Below are 18,491 nucleotides of genomic sequence, written 5' to 3' on the forward strand. Positions count from 1 at the left end.
TGGTTTGCCCGACGTGCCTTTGCTATGTCTCAATATATGTGCTCCAGTGGATTTTGAGAAATTAACGTTTAAAAAAATATATATATCTGTGACAGCGCTCCGGTTAGCGCCCCGGTTCGCGTACCAAACGCGTAACGGAACTTCGCGAAGCGAATCTGATTGGCTCTCCGGTGTCTGTCAACATTCTAAACAAACCGGAGCGGCCGCCATCTTGTCTCTCGGTACGATCGAGAGACAAGATGTGGTGAAAAACGAAGGGGGAAATGAAGGAAAGGGGGCAAGGTAGACCACTCCTGACCCCCTAGGATTGATGAGGGGGATATTAAAGTGCCCCGCGGGGCAAAAGATTTTGCGATTTTACGCCGTAGAGGCGCGTCCCGGTACGCGAACCGGGCAGCTCACCGGGCAGCTAACCGGGCAGCTAACCGGCAGCGTAGCTGTCAACATTGTAAACAGTCCGGAGCGGCCGCCATCTTGTCTCTCGGTAGGTTCGAGAGACAAGATGTGGTGAAAAAACAAGGGGGAAATGAAGGAAAGGGGGCAAGGTAAACCCCTCCTGACCCCCTAGGATTGATGAGGGGGATATTAAAGTCCCCTGCGATTTTTCGCGGTAGAGGCGCTTCCCGGTACGCGAACCGGGCAGCTAACCGGCAGCGTAACGGGAGTCCGCCATCTTGTGTTTTTGGAGCGTCCGGTTCGCGTACCGGGTAGCGTCCCGGTAAACGTAACAAGGGGAAAACCAAGAGAAACAGTAAAAAAAAAATTAAGGGAATAGATTTCCAGCAAACTTGGCAAAATTGTAGGGACTGTTTGTTTGATGTGCCTTTGCAAGGCCTCAAGATATGTGCACGTGTGGATTTTGTCTAATTAAGGTTAAAAAAAATATATATATCTGTAAGCGTGCTCCGGCACGCTTACGTTACGGGTTTTGTTTGCGCTGCAGAACCGATGCGTCACGGTTATGCGACGCGTCATGAGGCGTCTCACGTGGCTACGTGATACGTCACGTAATAAAGAATATATTTTACAGCTATAGATATTAGCTTTTAAAAAACCAATGAAATTCACTGAAAAAACCATAGGTTATAGACCATATATAGTTAGGAATTTGCATTTACAAAACCTTGAAAATTCACTGAAAAAACCATAGGTTAGAGACCATATATAGTTAGCTGGACATTTTATTGACATAAAACCAATGAAATTCCATATATAGTTAGTTGCACTAACTATATATCGCGCACCCGCAATCCACTGCTGATGATGTCACATATTACATCATTCATGACATGGTCAGTGACATCACTGATGACATCACTGATGACATCTCAAATGACATCACTGATGACATCACTGATGACATCTCAAATGACATCAGTGATGACATCATGACACACCAATACCAGTTACTACATACGCACTCACTGATTCCTACGTCTACACACACATTCACTCATTCACCCATACAATCACTCATACATACAGTCACTCATTATTACAACACTATCATATGCACTCATACACCTATGCAGACACTCACACACTGCCACTCATCCATGGAGTTACTCACACACCTAGTCAGTCCTGTAAAGAATCAATCACACTTCCATTTCCTCATCTATACAGTTAAACACAGAACACCATACTTCAGTGACATCACTGATGACATCACTGATGACATCTCAAATGACATCACTGATGACATCTCAAATGACATCACTGATGACATCATGACACACCAATACCAGTTACTACATACGCACTCACTGATTCCTACGTCTACACACACATTCACTCATTCACCCATACAATCACTCATACATACAGTCACTCATTATTACAACACTATCATATGCACTCATACACCTAGTCAGTCCTGTGAAGAATCAATCACACTTCGATTTCCTCATCTATACAGTTAAACACAGAACACCATACTTTTCACACATATACTAACACATACTTACTCTCTTATACAATCACTGATACAAGTACACATTGATATGCACAGAGTCACACACCTCCCAGCCAGCCACACACACACTCAGTCTTCCATACATCCACTCATTCTTCAATATGTAAAACATATTTAAACTTTACAAAAACACACAGACACTAGATGATGTCATCAGTGATGTCATTTGAGATGTCATCAGTGATGTCATCAGTGATGTCATTTGAGATGTCATCAGTGATGTCATCAGTGATGTCACTGACCATGTCATGAATGATGTAATATGTGACATCATCAGCAGTGGATTGCGGGTGCGCGATATATAGTTAGTGCAACTAACTATATATGGAATTTCATTGGTTTTATGTCAATAAAATGTCCAGCTAACTATATATGGTCTCTAACCTATGGTTTTTTCAGTGAATTTTCAAGGTTTTGTAAATGCAAATTCCTAACTATATATGGTCTATAACCTATGGTTTTTTCAGTGAATATATATATATATATATATATATATATATATATATATATATATATATTTTTTTTTTTTTTTACAGGTACTGGATCCACCGTATAGAAGGACACAGAGACGGCACACCAGGAGATCTTGCACAAATCCTTTATTGTGCACTCTTTAACCAAGGACGACGCGTTTCGGCGTAAGCCTTTTTCAAGTAACCACCATATTGTATTTTGCCAAACTTAAAGTCCCACATTTGTGTCAATGCTCATGGACATAGAAAAAACACTCTACTAAGTACATTATGCTTGATAATCGCATTCAACATTCAAAGCAAATACATAAAAACATTTGGTGTACTTGAGTTCATAAAAGATGAGTGTAAGTCCGTCAGTTAGTGGGAGCATATAACGTAATGAGTTTGGTGATAATCACATTGCCTATCGGAAGTTGTAGTCCCGAAAGCGGTCAGATGATTGTGACTGTGAACTACCCCAGGCGATATGCCTACGGGGTAATGTAGTTCGGTATGTGCCTCGCATCAATTAATATAGTCACCAACCCTTAATCTATTACGTACATATGTTGTCCCTCAATGGTCTGGTTTTCTATAGAGGGACGCCCGTCGAGTTTCGGACTGTAGTCCTCTGTATCGTGGTAACGATGGTCCCGGATCAATGTATTGCCGGGAACTGACAGACGGGCGCTATGTCTACCGGGAAGTGTAGTTTTGTTGGTGACATTGCGGAATTCGAGACCGTAGTCTCGAAGTTAAATTGTACTGTGGGAGCTCCCCGTTTAGGATGCAAAGAGTAGGCACTGGAACCCAGTCTGATCTTATGATAAATGGATCATTGCTAGGTATGTCAATCGAGGAGAGCTCCCCTCGCAATCTGACCGTCATGTGTGGATTAGGAGATGGTGACTGGCGGTGGTAGGGTCAGGGCATGAGTGCTTTCACATGGGGGATGAGTGTAAGGTGAGATGTATATATATATAAGTGAATGTGTCAAATACTGTAAGAATACGTGATACAATTTAAAATAACATCAATACCCAACATACAATCTACCTTCGTGAGTATAGTGCCTTTCCCCTATATAATAATGCTATAATTTGACAGTAGAAACCACAGGATACAACCTACTACATAAGTACTGGTTATGCTTTTCCTACTCCTTATTCAGCGCTGAGGGTGGAAACTGGATATATATATATATCTATCTATCTCTATAATATATATATATATATATATATATATATATATATATATATATATATATATATATTACCTACTGGCGGTCGCAAGTAGGTATATATAGTTAGGATTTTTTCTCTATGGGACTTTTGAAAATTCTATGTCTAATAACTTTAGCGTTTGTGGACGGAATCGGCTGCAATTTTCAGGAAAATGGCACATTTTGTTTCTGAGCAGCCCCTAAAAAATTTGGGGGGGTTTCGTCAAGAGGATGCCGCGAAAAAAGGGGGGTCCCAAAACACGTTTTTCCCATTCATTTTTCCATATGGCGTTTGGCCTCACTTTTAGCTTGAACGGCTCGATGGATTTGCACAAAACTTGGCAAAATTGTAGGGACTGTTAGCCCGATGTGCCTTTGCTGGATCTCAATATATGTGCTCCAGTGGATTTTGAGAAATTAACGTTTTAAAAAACAGATATATCTGTGACAGCGTCCCAGGTAGCGCTCCGGTTCGCGAACTTTTCGCGTAACGGAGCTTTGCAAAGTGAAGCTGATTGGCTCTTTGGTGTCTGTCAACATTCTAAAAAGTCCGGTTCGGCCGCCATCTTGTCTCTCGGTAGGATCGAGGAGAAAAACGAAGGGCGAATTTAATGAAAGGGGGCAAGGTAGACCCTTCTTGACCCCCTAGGAATGATGTTGGGGTTATTAAAGGGTCCCGTGGGGCAAATAAAAAAAAATTGATTTTTTGCGGAAGAAGCGCTTCACGGTTCGCGAACCGGGTCGCAAAATGGGAATTCGCCATTTTGTGTTTCGTTTTAATTACATTACAAGATGGAGGAAAAACAATGTGAGAAATGGGTATAAGGGGGTACGGGAGACGTATTCTGACCCCCTATGTTTTCTGAGGGTGGCTGAGGATGCTCATATATGTTGATACTTGTCTTCCAGCGGCTGCGCGTGAGTGTTTTTTGGTTTTTTTTGCTGCGTGACGTCTGTTAACGTTCGATTCGAAGGAAATCAGGAAGTGTTGACCGCCATTTTGACACTGTGAGTAAATATATTGTTAAAAATAATTGTTATAAATTAATCCGTATTGATAAACATTGTCTGCGCCATCTTGCTTTTTTTCCAATGCCACACTTTTGTCGTGCACGGTAGCCATTTTAGATGCCTTGACCAGACCCACTCTCTGCACGACGCCGATCGTGACGTCTATTAACGTTCGATTCGAAGGAAATCAGGAAGTGTTGACCGCCATTTTGACACTGCGAGTAAATATATTGTTAAAAATAATTGTTATAAATGAATTCGTATTGATAAACATTGTCTGCGCCATCTTGCTTTTTTTCCAATGCCACACTTTTGTCGTGCACGGCAGCCATATTAGATGCCTTGACCAGACCCACTCTCTGAACGCCGCTGATCCTCAGCATGGCTCCCCACCCTCTCAAGCATCTCCCTAACGCACTGGTCACCCCCGCTCTCTGTCTTATGCATGGGCCATAAACCTCCCCCCATCTGCACTGCTCTTCCCTGAGAATCACACCCTGTGCCCGCCCGACACCACCCTTTCACCCTATTCACTACCGCACCCTCTGACACTCCTCTTACTCTGTGTCCGATTGTCCAGGCCGGTCCCAGGCTATCACCTAGCCCTGCGGATGTAGTTTATGGCCCCAACTGTAAAGAATCACCCCTCTTCAAAGAAGTTACAGTAGATCAAGGCCCCCACCCCATGAGATCCGTCACACCACACGCGTTCCTACTATCTGATAACGATCCTGTATTGTGATTGGGGAGAGGATTCTCACTGTAAGGGTGTGTGGGACCGAGCCTGAAGCGGAAGATTCCAGGGATGCCATTTTGTACATCAAAGTCTTCACAATTATGTGTCACATTAAAAATATATAGCACTCCAACAAAGTAGTAGGATTATAACACTTTAATAACTTATAAATATATACATCGCAACAAAAACAGTAAACATCTTAATTTTTTTTTATTAAATCAGAAGCAACAATGGTCAGTAGCGGTCTGTTGTGCGAATATTTCCAAGGCAGCACAACGTGCTGAGTTCTGGACGGCACCCAGGTGAAGAACCATCCCTTCTTTAAACCCCATGGTGACCAACTATAGTTTATAGATTTCCTTGTGTTTCTTAATAGCATTGGTGTCTGCACACTTCTTTGTCAATTATGTGAACATGACAGCTGCTTCATAGACAGACGATATCTTTGTTAAGTCATTAGTGTTAAGTGTGTCTGAAACTACAGTGCCCTTCTGTTTTACTTTCCTCAGACACTACAGAGTTTTGTGTGTTGTTCTTCTGAGCGACAATTATTCCAGAGGTTTCAGGTTCACTTGTTTTGTCCTGCAGTGAGTTAACAGCTTCAGAGACTTCATGTTTATTTGCTATGTCCTGCTGTGCGTCAACTGCTTCAGAGACGTCAGCCTCATTTGTTATGTTTGACTATATCCTGGACCTGCCCGTCCGCGCCCAAAATGGCGCCGGTATAAATGGGACTCGTAAATCCTTGTTGTGTACTGGTTTCCCAACCTTGATATCACAAGATACGTATGCACCGTATGCGCCCCTGGGTGCCGCACTGGTTTTAGTATCCTACAATGCTGCTCCGGAAAACGGCGTGGGGCGCCCCGGGGGGGGGGGGGGGGGTGAGGCGGCGTGAACGGGCCTCCCCAGGTGGAGGCTCGTCTGCTGTAGTGGGGCGCCCCTTTACCGTTTCAGTTGCCATTACGCCCGCTTTTGCTACACTGTGCCTCTTCCGCCATTCAGCTGTTTACCGCCCGCTCTTGCGGCTACAGCGTCTCGCTCACCATGTAGTTGAGTTGCTCCCACTCTTGTGGTGCAGCGATAGGCAGCTGCCACAGGACTCTTAAAATGGCGGCCGGCTCTTCGGATTTGGGCCTGGTCCACTAAAATGGCCCTGGGACACCTTGGAACTCGGACGCTTGTCTGCTAGGGCTTGGGCTCCATTCTCGAAAGCGTCCCCTCAGCCTTGAAGATTCTACAAAAGTCTTGGGGGCCCCCGACTCCCGCAAGCTTCCGGTGGGGAGCCGCTGCCATGATTGCTTGCGGAATGGCCACGACAGAGCTACAAGATGGTGGTGCTCTCATGCTGACGCCAGCTTTAGTCTGAAACATCCAGAAACACTGTAGACTATCAATTCGATGAGTGCCGGTGGAGCCCCAACGTGACCCGGTAGGGAAGAACTTGCCCTCCCCTTTTTTGAGTGATGGTTCTTGTTGCCTGTCCCCTCTGTTGTCATCTAATGGATCCTTTTTTGATTGCCGCGTGAGAAAAAAAAAGGTGGGTCTTTCATCGTTTGGGAAACAAAAATGTTTTAATCCAATGAAAAGTGTTATTTTTAGGTCATATGATCAAGCCTTCCATCATTAGGAAACCAAAAGTAAAATGAACCAATGAAAAGTTTTATAAACAAGTCACATGACCTGTTATGCGGCTTTGGGTTATAAAAAGCATACAAAACCAGTTGGCCCATGAGGCGGCGTCAGTAGCGGACCGATGTGCGAATAGGCCAAAGGCAGGACAACGCGCCAAGATCCGGATGGCACCGAGGTGGTGTCCAGCAAGTTGCCGCACTGGTGTGGCCATCCTACAATGCTGCGCCGAAAGACGGCGTGTCCAGCTGAGTTGCGGTCACTCTTGCTGCTACAGTACGCCGAAGGCAGCACAACGCGACGAGATCCGGATGGCACCGAGGTGGTGTCCAGCAAGTTGCCGCACTGGTGTGGCCATCCTACAATGCTGCGCCGAAAGACGGCGTGTCCAGCTGAGTTTCTCCCACTCTTGCGGTACAGTGACTCGAACGCACTGAGATCCGGATGGCACCATACACAGCACCTGGGGTGTCAAGAGTGAACAGGTCCTAGCTGCTTAACCAATGACTGACAAATGCTATATTAACACTTACTGTGTATAATACTTGTGTTCACAATAGTTTTACTTTACAAAACAGAACAAAAGATGTCCCCTGTAAGTAAACCCATATTAGCTGTTTCAGTTATTGAACATCCTAAGGTTTTATGACATGGGGAACAGTAGTGATTTCCTGGGCGGGTGATGGAACTGGGATTGTTAATGGAAAAACATCTACAGAGAAAACTATTGGTGAATTATACTTCTCCGGAAATTTAAAACTCACAAATGTTTCAACTTCCTCATCCTTAATTTGTCTTTCTTTGTTCCTTAAGATGTCATCTGTGTCAACCTCTTCCGAGAATGCTGATGCGTTAGGGATTTCCTTGTGTTTCTTAATAGCATTGGTGTCTGCACACTTCTTTGTCAATTCTGTGAACATGACAGCTGCTTCATAGACAGACGATATCTTTGTTAAGTCATTAGTGTTAAGTGTGTCTGAAACTACAGTGCCCTTCTCTGTTTTATTTTCCTCAGACACTACGGAATTTTGTGTGTTGTTCTTCTGAGCGACAATTATTCCAGAGGTTTCAGTTTCACTTGTTTTGTCCTGCAGTGAGTTAACAGCTTCAGAGACTTCATGTTTATTTGCTATGTCCTGCTGTGCGTCAACTGCTTCAGAGACGTCAGCCTCATTTGTTATGTTTGACTATATCCTGGACCTGCCCGGCCGCGCCCAAAATGGCGCCGGTATAAATGGGACTCGTAACTCCTTGTTGTGTACTGGTTGCCCAACCTTGATATCACGAGATACGTATTCAGTTTTGAAGCACATGGCGAGCAGGGACGAGAATTGATTGTACATTTTGACATCCCTATTGATATTAAGTTCTGATGTGTTATTGATTACTGTACTATTGAAAGTTCGAATTAACGTCACCCATGGTACTTGCCCGCAAATGTATATCTAGATAATTTTATTGTAACTGGCCCTGTCGTACTTTAATTATAAAATGTACGTCCACCGATTCCGTAAATGGTAGACACCTTAGTTCTTGCAATCTAATGGGTCGCCCGTTACGTTCTTCTACAGTGTAAATGTGCCCTCATCATATATGATTCCAGTTTGCTCCATGGCCGGCTCACGTGGTTATAGGCCCGTATTTGTATACTGACATTTTCACAATAAAGGTTTTTTTAAAAAAACATGGTAGTAGTACCTACATTGGTAAAGTTTTGAATAATAGCCACTGTTTTCGAATCAGTAAAAGGCAAGTGAAATAAAGTAGTCCAATTACATGACAGTTAAAAGGTATAATACGCAGGAACGCAGTAAAGAAAAATGGTCAAGGGCTGTTGTGTTTTCTACTCCTGCAACATAAAGTGATCGATAAGAATCTGATATTCATGCCTATCAGCGACTAAGACAGCAGGCCGAGCCTCTTTTGCTCAACGGCTCCCTCATGGGACGAAGAAACGCCCTTTTTCTCGAAAAAGGAATATTTTACTTGCAGGGCAGTTGTAAATTTCCCGGGAAAATACATTAGCCTGGAACATTGTAAGTGATAAACTGTAAATGCATCTGGGTCCTTTGCTTTACAAGTCAGAGTGAGAAAAAAAGGTGGGGCTTTCATCATTTGGGAAAAAAATTTTTTCGAAAGCAATGAAAAGCGTTATTTTTAGGTCATATAACCAAGCCTTTCATCATTATAATAACAAAAGTAAAATGAACCAATGAAAAGTTTTATTAACAAGTCACATGACCTGTTATGCTTACGTTACGCGCTGCGCGCCGCGCTCTGGATCGTTTCCGGGAAGCTGCGCCTTGCCAATGGGAGCACTTCCGGGTGCGCTAACGCGGCGTGTCATATGACGCATTACGCGACAACTCAGGTCCAGAATATAGTCAAAATGTCTCCACCAACCAGCGGTCGGAATGCAACCCCTTTCAGCAGTCCAAAAAGTTCTGTTAAATGACAAGAGAAGGGACAGGCAACAAAAACAATCAGTCAAAGAGGGGAGGGCAAGTTCTTCTCTACCGGGTCACGTTGGGGCTCCACCGGAACTGATTGAATTGGTAGTCTACAGTGTTTCTGGATGTTTCAGATTGAAGCTGGCGTCAGCATGAGAGCACCCAATTCTAAAACAGTAAATGCTTGGATAACAATCAATCAAATGTAGAGGGAAGCAGGCATGACGGGTTACAATGGGGGCAAAGGCTTACGTTACCTACCCTTCACTATCTGCAAAGAGAGAATACTCCTTCTTAAAAGAAAAGAGGGGGGGGGGCAGCGTTCAAAGCACATCAGCGTGCATAAATACGAAAATGTTTTTACCTACCACGTACTTGACATTTTACAGCTTTTGATATTTGCTATTAAAAACCATTGAAATTCACTGAAAAAACCATAGGTTATAGACCATATATACTTAGGAATTAGCATTTACAAAACCTTAATTTACTCGCACAAAACCATAGAAATTTGCATATATAGTTAGTTGTAATAACTATATATCGCGCACCCGCAATCCACTGCTGATGATGTCACATATTACATCATTCATGACATGGTCAGTGACATCACTGATGACATCACTGATGACATCATCCAGTGTTTGTATGTTTCTGTAAAGTTAAAATATGTCTTACCTATTGAAGAATGAGTGGATGTATAAGTGTCTGGATGAAGGATTTAGTAGGTGCATGACTGACTGTATGAGAGAGTGATTAAATGTGTTTCACTGAGTACATGGGTTAGTGACTAAACTGTCTTAATTTGTGCATCATTATGTCTGTTGTTCTGTAAACTGCTGCATGTGTTCATCAGTAGCTATATGAGTAACTATATGGGTTATTGATTGGTTGCCCAAGTATTTGTATGGGAGACTGAGTATGTGTGTGGGTGGCTGGGAGGTGTATGACTCTGTGCATAGATGTGTGAGCAGTTGATTCACTAGATGTATGGGTTCAAACGTGCATGTGGAAACAGCTGTATGGGCAGTTGACTGTGTTTATGAGTGTATTGGTGAGTGAATGGATATCTCAGTGCTACATGTCAAAGTAAGTACATATGTAAAACACAGTACATGTGAGAGTTGACATATATAAATAACTGAGCATAAGAGCCAGTGAATGTGAGAGTGGCTTTATGAATCATTTTGAACTTGTATCAGAGATTGTATAAGAGAGTACATATGTGTTAGAATATGTTTGAATTAGTAAGGTGTGTATAACTGTATAGTTGAGGAAATGGAGGAGTGATTGATTCTTTACATGACTGACTAGATGTGTGAGTAATTCCATGGATGAGTGACAATCTGTGAGTGTCTGTTTACACTGATTGTATCTAAGGTTATATTAGAGTCTGAAGAGGTTCATCGTATTATCACATGAATGATATTATCAGTGATGCGATCAGTAATGTCAAATGAGATGTCATCAGTGATGTCATCAGTGATGTCATCAGTGATGTCGTCAGTGATGTCACTGACCATGTCATGAATGATGTAATATGTGACATCTCAGCAGTGGATTGCGGGTGCGCGATATATAGTTATTGCAACTAACTATATATGCGAATTTCTATGGTTTTGTGCGAGTAAATTAAGGTTTTGTAAAGGCTAATTCCTAACTATATATGGTCTATAACCTATGGTTTTTTCAGTGAATATATATATATATATATATATATATATATATATATATATATATATATATATATATATATATATATATATATATATATATATATATATATATATACATATATACATGTATTAACCAGGAAATGGCCATACATCTTGAGAAGGAATAGCTTGAGATCTATTGTGCTACATTTCCTCTGTATCTCTGTTTTACATCTGACAGTCTGAGTTTTAACATTCTTTTTTTCATGATTTTCATGTTGTTCTTTTTCCATTTACATGTGCATCAGAAACTGTATCACTCGACATATTTTTGTAATTTTAACCTTTTTTGTGTTTGATCTTTTGTAGGAGGGACACTCACAGGTGTATATCCTAAAATATGCAACATCTAGTGATGGGTACATTACATAGCACTAGAGAAGACACATTTAAGTAAACATGCGCAGATTAGGGTGTAGGATCTGGGGAGTGTACTTTGGAACTCATTACTTCCTCAGTTAATGGTAAAAGAATGAATCCAATCTTTCAGCAAATTCATGTGCATTTTTCCCCAATAGGAGAACATAATTATTAAGGGAAGCCTGATTCACAAACATCAGCGTTAACAAATATGATGTGGGTTCTCAGATCTTTTTGTTGTTACATGTTAGGCATCCGGCCCAGATTTAGTCACACAAAAGTGATACAAACCCAGCACAAAGTATTGTACTGTACGGTACTTTCCAACTCAAATATTGATTTGCATTGGAATGTTGCCTAAAATTACACTTTGTGCTTTTTTGCATCAAGAGGATTTTCCATGGATGGTACATTGGAATTCCCATGCAACCGCCTATGAGTTTTGACAACATTTGTAGACAAGTATTTGTGCCAAAACATTATGCCTCTCCAAGGCCAGCGTGAGAGTCACAGTAACAGACATTTTTACAACTATGCATGTCTTCTGCACCATACAGCACACATAGGAAGTTGTAACAGTATTACAGCATGGTTTTTGTGCTGGAAGGTGGTTTTTGTGCTGGAAGGGTCCCCTTCCAGCACAAAAACTATGCTTGATAGAACACCCTTGCACTATGATGCAAGGGTATGTGCTTTGACTGAGATCAGTCCAAAGTGAGCCAGAATAAATGGTGCTCTTTTGATCTCCTCTTTCGTTCAATACAGCCACACTGTTCTGCATGAAAGGTTAAAAATCTGATCTGTGATGCTGTGCCTATCACTTAATGAAACACAAATGTGCCTAGGAGAGGAAGTGCATTTTATTCAGAAAGAATTACTGAGAAGATGTAAACATTTATAAAGTGATTCCATCTGTGCAGGCAAACTTCAACATAAATTGGTTCAAACAATGAAGCTAAATTTACCACAAGCTCTCCAGCTATTCCTGCAATTCCTCCCTGAAAGGAAGAGAAAACAATAATTAGAAGTACAAGATTTCAAAGAGGTAAGCCCTTACACAGTCTTCGCCGGTTATGGAAAAAGCACAGAGACTCTTTCGGAAATTAAAAATGGTGTAAGTCTTTTTTCAGGTGAACACGATTTTAAAAAATACACAAAGCAAGGCTCTGTAAACCAAATGAAAAAACAATGGCCTTGAGGCAAAGAGGAATTTATGTCACATGCCTCAGAGACCAATAGGCTTTTTTTCCTGAATGATGCAAGAAAATTATATGTCTAATTATGGAGGCTTTAAGACTACTGATGACCCAGTAGCTCTTTGGCAATGGATTGCCAGGTCAAAAGTTTCAAAAAGTATTGTCACTAAAGGCCTCACTCCCTGAAACCTAACAGCACCCCATCTCTAGATGAAGCAGAGGGATTGCATGTGTGCAGGGATGGTCACCCTGCTGATAAATGGCAAGGCTACTGCTGTCCCAAATCCTGAACAACCCCCTTAGTCTCTCACTTTATGTTTATTCCTCTCCAGTATATATCCCACTCTCTCTACCTTTTCTGCACCATCCAACTCTAAATGAAGTCTTAAAGCAAGATCCCAGTGGCCCATCCTGTACCTGGGTCATGCACCTTAACATAATCTTGTACTTGTTGAAGGGACATGAAATGTATTTCCCAATTAGGCCCAGGTGTACAAGCACTTGGCATCAGGTTTGCGTTACTTTTGTAGCTCAAACTCCAAGCAAAGCAGTCAGTTGGTATTAGCAATCCAACGCAAAGACCGATTTGCGTTGAATTGTAACCCGAAGTAACACAGAGCTGAGCAATGCACTGTCTTGAGTTTCTTTGTCTCGAGGGCGTGTTTCATGGGTGGCGCATGGGCATTCTCACGCAACCATCTGTAGGTTTTGCCTCAAATCCCTATCTACAAAAAATTGTAGAAAGGGATTTTTACCCAAATCCTGCACCTCCTCAAGGCAGGTATAACGAGAAGAATTTTTTTCATTTCTCCCTTGTTTCTCCCACTTTGCATGTGTTCTGCAGAGTACAGCACTCATTCAAAGTGGGAAATGCCTTAAAGCATACCGATCCGGAAGAGACCGATTATGGTATAACACCTATGCTTTCTACAATGCAGAAACCATGGCACTATGTCACAAGGGTGTCTGCATAGGGTAATGGCAGCCTTAAGTGCACCAACTTAGAGAGAGAGTAGAAACATCATCATGTCTTAGAAAAATGGCACTGTTCTGCTCTCTGCCATCCATGCAGAGCAACTTTTCTGCTGCCTTGTGCGACTTAAGTGATATATATATCTGGGCCTAGTTGTATATCACAGAGCAAAATGGAAAGTCACAAATATTATTGTAGGAAGGTAGGATCTGACTGCATGGTTACCCCCACATTTTTGCCTGGTGTTTTGCTGGTTTTTGACTAGTCTGACTGGAATCCTGCTAATCAGGATCCCCTTCTATCTGCTTTCTCCCTAGAATTGTTATGCATGTACTTTGGTACACTCCAGATAGGATACTGGGGTACCTTTATAAGTCCCTAGTATATCGTACCCAGGTACCCAGGGCATAGGTACCCCAGAGTCCTCCCATGGGCTGAAGAATGTATAATGGCACCCATGAGAGACAATGCAAAATAGAACTACAGGTCTGCTACTGCAAACTGTGTAAGCTGGTGCTTGCACCACTTACCTTAGACATAGGTTCACTATATCTATTTGTCACTACACTTAAAACGTATAAGTCACTCCTATAGCAAACCTTAACAATCCTGAAGCTAGGGTGCTGTGTTTTATGTAAGAGAATGCCCCTGCATGAGCAGAGCCTCTCTGCAGCCTTCAGAAACCATTCTCTTGCGGTAATTGCTATCTCGAAAGCAGCTGCATGGAAACATATCGTGTTTGATATCAAACACCTTGGAATCATACCTCCACACCAGTAACTGGTGTGGGAGGTATGATTCTACCCTTCTGAAGCGAGCTTTGTGGTGTCACTGGTCTAACTGGCCAGCCTTCTCGACCCGGACAGCACAGAATAGATTCTGCCGACCAGAGACACATTTTTGTCCTCCTGCTGCTGAGCCAAGCTCGAGCAGAGGAAGGCAGCACAATAGACATCCTATCACAGGGAGGTGTGACCACCTCCCAAACGGGATTTAGTGTATTGGGGCTGAGTGGATGCACCGTGAGAGTGCCTAAAAGTCTGCACTTTGGCCACATTTGGTGTCCCTCTGCATAGTCCAGCTCAAATCGAACGGTAAGGAGTTGGTGGCAGCTACTCTAACTCCGCTTGGCGCTAACCTCGCACAGCGACGCTGGGTTAACTTACAAAATTATCAAGGGAGCTCGAGATCGTTTTCAGATCATTTTTTAAAATTTCTTTGCACTTTGTAATAACTTGTCACAAACCCTGAATACAAACCATGAATACTGATTTTAAAAGTATATTGCTCCTGGTCAGATAATTAGAGGCACGCTGTGTTTTGAATTCACTTACTTGCATACAACTAGGGATTTGTTTGTCTGCCTCCTGACCCCTGAACCGGCACTGCAGCACTGCAGCCTATCGCGGTGTGTGGAGGGCGGGGCAGAGACAGGCCACACGGAGAGTCGAGCGGTTAGCGCTCTAGACCTCTGCTTTTGAAAGGCTATTTAGGCAGCGAGGAGGCAGGCGCATTTGCGGTAAGGAGTTGGTGGCAGCTACTCTAACTCCGCTTGGCGCTGACCTCGCACAGCCACGCTGGGTTAACTTACAAAATTATCAAGGGAGCTCGAGATCGTTTTAAGATCGTTTTTTAAAATTTCAAGACGATGTGAACTACATAGTATTGTCCATGCCAAGAACACAAATCCCCCTTTAGGGAGCAAAAATCTGCTTTGCAATGTACGCTCACTTGTGAAGCATGCCATACAGGTATGGGATATGATTTTCACAGAGAAACCTGACTTATGCTTCCTAACAGAGACTTGGCTCAAGCCGCACTCAGCTCCTGCCATCACATTAGGGATCCCTATGGGATATAAGATAATCAGAATGGACCGCCCTACTAAATTAGGAGGGGGAGTTGCCATTGTATATAAGGAGGAGTTAAACATCACAATTTTGGAGGAAATTAGTACCCCGCGGATGGAACTATTCATTTTTAAACTCACCTCCGCATCTAGGGAAAATAGAAGGGGTGCAGTATTGTATCGACCCCCAGGTTCGAGTGGAAACTTTTCCATTCTCCTTAAGGAGGCTCTTGCACCATTCATAGAAGAAAAGCAGAACTTCCTATTAGTAGGGGACTTTAATATGCATAGCGATCTAGAGAAATGCATGGAAGCTAAAACCCTCTTAATGGATATGGAACATTTAGGTCTTAAAAAGATTAATCAGGGACCTACACATGAGGCTGGCCACATTTTAGATCTGGTGTTTTCTAACTCTCCCCTACGTGTATGCCCCCTACACAGGTTGAATGGACTGACCATTTTATTTTAAAATTTTACACTGATGCTATGGATAAGCCACGCATACAGTTGCCCTTGCCCACTAAAAGAAGACCCTGGCACAAATTAACGGCGGAAAATTTTCGTGAAGCCTATCAAGCCCCCCTGATCAATGACCATAGAGGAACTATGTCAAATGAACTTGAACGGTTTAAAAAGGCAGTTAGTGAAGCAATTAACCACACCATTCCGCTGAAAATATACAAACCCCGTCAGGCAGTCAAGCAAGAAATCTGGTATTCCGAGGATCTGAGACTGATGAAACAAAAAACCAGAAAGTTAGAAAAAGTATGGAGACAGTCTCGGAGACCGGAGGATAAACAACACCACATAACCGCTCTCAGGTCTTATCAAAAGGCCATAAGGGCAGCTCACAAAAACTATATCGCGATGCAACTCACCAAGGCAGGGAAAGATTCAAAAGTTTTATTTAAGATCTTACAAACTTTTACTAAGCCTGTGGCATGTCAAACTGTAGAGGTTGCATCTCAAGACCTATGCAACGGGATCTCTCAATTCTTCATGAGGAAGATAGATGCTATCTACGGAAAGATAATGACCTCAAAGAATACTGAGGTGGCCGATCCCAATAGTCTCTTCCATAATAACACACAACACAAGCCACATGATAAGTATCTAAAGAACTTTCCCCCTATTTCCTTGGAGGAAGTTACTGCTCTAATGACTGAGATTAAGAGTGGCAGCCCAGAGGACCTCATCCCTGCCCGCATCATGCCCATGCTGGCAGAAGTTCTGGGCCCAGAAATCCAGCAGTTAATCAACTTGTCACTAAGTACGGGAGAGGTCCCGAGGGACTGGAAAAGGGCACTCGTGAGACCGCTGAGGAAAAACACCACCATTCCTTGGAGACGGAACTCACCAACCTGAGACCCATTTCTCTCCTTCCCTTTATGGGTAAAGTGATAGAGAAATTTGTTAATAGGCATTTGTCCAATTATGTTGAGGAGACAGATGGACTGGACCCATCCCAGTCGGGTTTCAGGCCGCGGCATAGCACCGAGACCACCTTGTTGTCAGTCGCAGACGACTTACACATGTTCCAGGATAAAGGTCATTCTGTTATCCTGGTTCTGTTGGATCTGTCTGCGGCGTTTGACACCGTGTCACATGACATCTTGACCACCAGGCTTATTAACATCGGCCTGGAAGGTGAGGCCCTAGCGTGGTTGAGGAGCTTCCTGACAGACGGCACCCAAACAGTCACCTTGGACGTTGATCGGTCAGAGGAGTTGGAGATCTCGAAGGGGCTGCCACAGTGCTCCTGCTTGAGCCCTACCTTGTTCAATATCTACGTGGCCCTCCTAGCGAACATCATGAGGTCCCATGGGTTTATCCCTGTCTCGTCGACGACACCCAACTCCTCTTCCCTTTTACACACTTTACCGGTGAGGTCAGGAGCTCCTTCTCCCAGGGGATGAAGGCAGTGGCCCACTGGATGGCATCTAATTTCCTGCAATGTAATGTTGCTAAAACGGAAGTGATGCTGTTCGGTGAGGCCAAACTCCTGTGGTCCCCCGATTGGTGGCCGCAGGATTTGGGACCAGTCCCAGAGCCTAAACAGGTGGTAGAAAATCTCGGTGTGCGTCTGGACCAGGAGCTATCCCTGAAGCAACACAGCAACCAAGTGGTGGGCTCCTGTTTCCATGTCATCGGTATGTTAAGGAAAGTGTTTCCCTTGCTCCCTGACTCTATCAGGAGGACGCTAGTGCAGGCCTTGGTGTTGAGTCGTTTAGACTACTGTAATGGGCTGCTTCTATCAGCCAATGAGGGAGTAATTGCCAGATTGCAGGTGGTCCAAAATACTGCGGCCCGCCTTGTTCTAAAACAGCCTCCCCGCACACCCTCCAACCCCCTCTTGAACACCCTGCATTGGCTTCCTGTCAAGCAAAGGGTGAAGTACAAGACTTGTTGTATTATACACAAGTGTCTCCAGAAGAAAGGCTCTGGGTATTTGTTTAATACATTTCTCCCCTACAAACCTTTGCGATCCTTAAGATCCAGTGAACAAGCTCTGCTGCAGGTCCCAAGAGCAAAAAAGACTAGACAGGGTGGTAGAGCCCTCTCAATTGCGGGTCCAATGCTGTGGAACAGCCTCCCAGCTTCCTTAAGACTCTGTAAGGAATATCTTCCGTTTAGGAAACAATTAAAAACCTTTTTATTTCAAAATTATTAGATAGGTCATGTACTCACTGTCTATGTGCAGGAAGGATGCCAAAGGCGCGGAGATACTCCTTTGGGAGGTGATCCTAGCGCGTTATAAACCCGCACATAAATAAATAAATAAATAAATAAAATCAGTTCTAGGAGCCATTGGTTCCTGCTCTGGCACGAAACTGAACAAAAGACATGGGTGTAACCACCCCTCTGTCCTGCACCTCCCCTAGGAGGGTCCCCTGAATCTGTCCAACACCCT

The 18,491-nt window shown here is 43.2% G+C and overlaps 1 protein-coding gene across 2 annotated transcripts in view; it reads right to left on the reverse strand.

The window, feature by feature from the left end:
* Positions 1-18,491, reverse strand: part of LOC147703300 (uncharacterized) — a 101,681-nt gene that overhangs the window by 34,930 nt on the left and 48,260 nt on the right. For both annotated transcript variants that reach the window (XM_086931735.1, XM_086931734.1), the window contains exon 10: positions 12,525-12,557. In XM_086931735.1, the coding sequence (XP_086787861.1) occupies positions 12,525-12,557 (33 nt within the window). The remainder of the gene's footprint in view (positions 1-12,524; positions 12,558-18,491) is intronic.

The sequence above is a fragment of the Lissotriton vulgaris genome, chromosome 7 (assembly GCF_964263255.1).
Source record: "Lissotriton vulgaris chromosome 7, aLisVul1.2, whole genome shotgun sequence".
Taxonomy (NCBI): Eukaryota; Metazoa; Chordata; class Amphibia; order Caudata; family Salamandridae; genus Lissotriton; species Lissotriton vulgaris.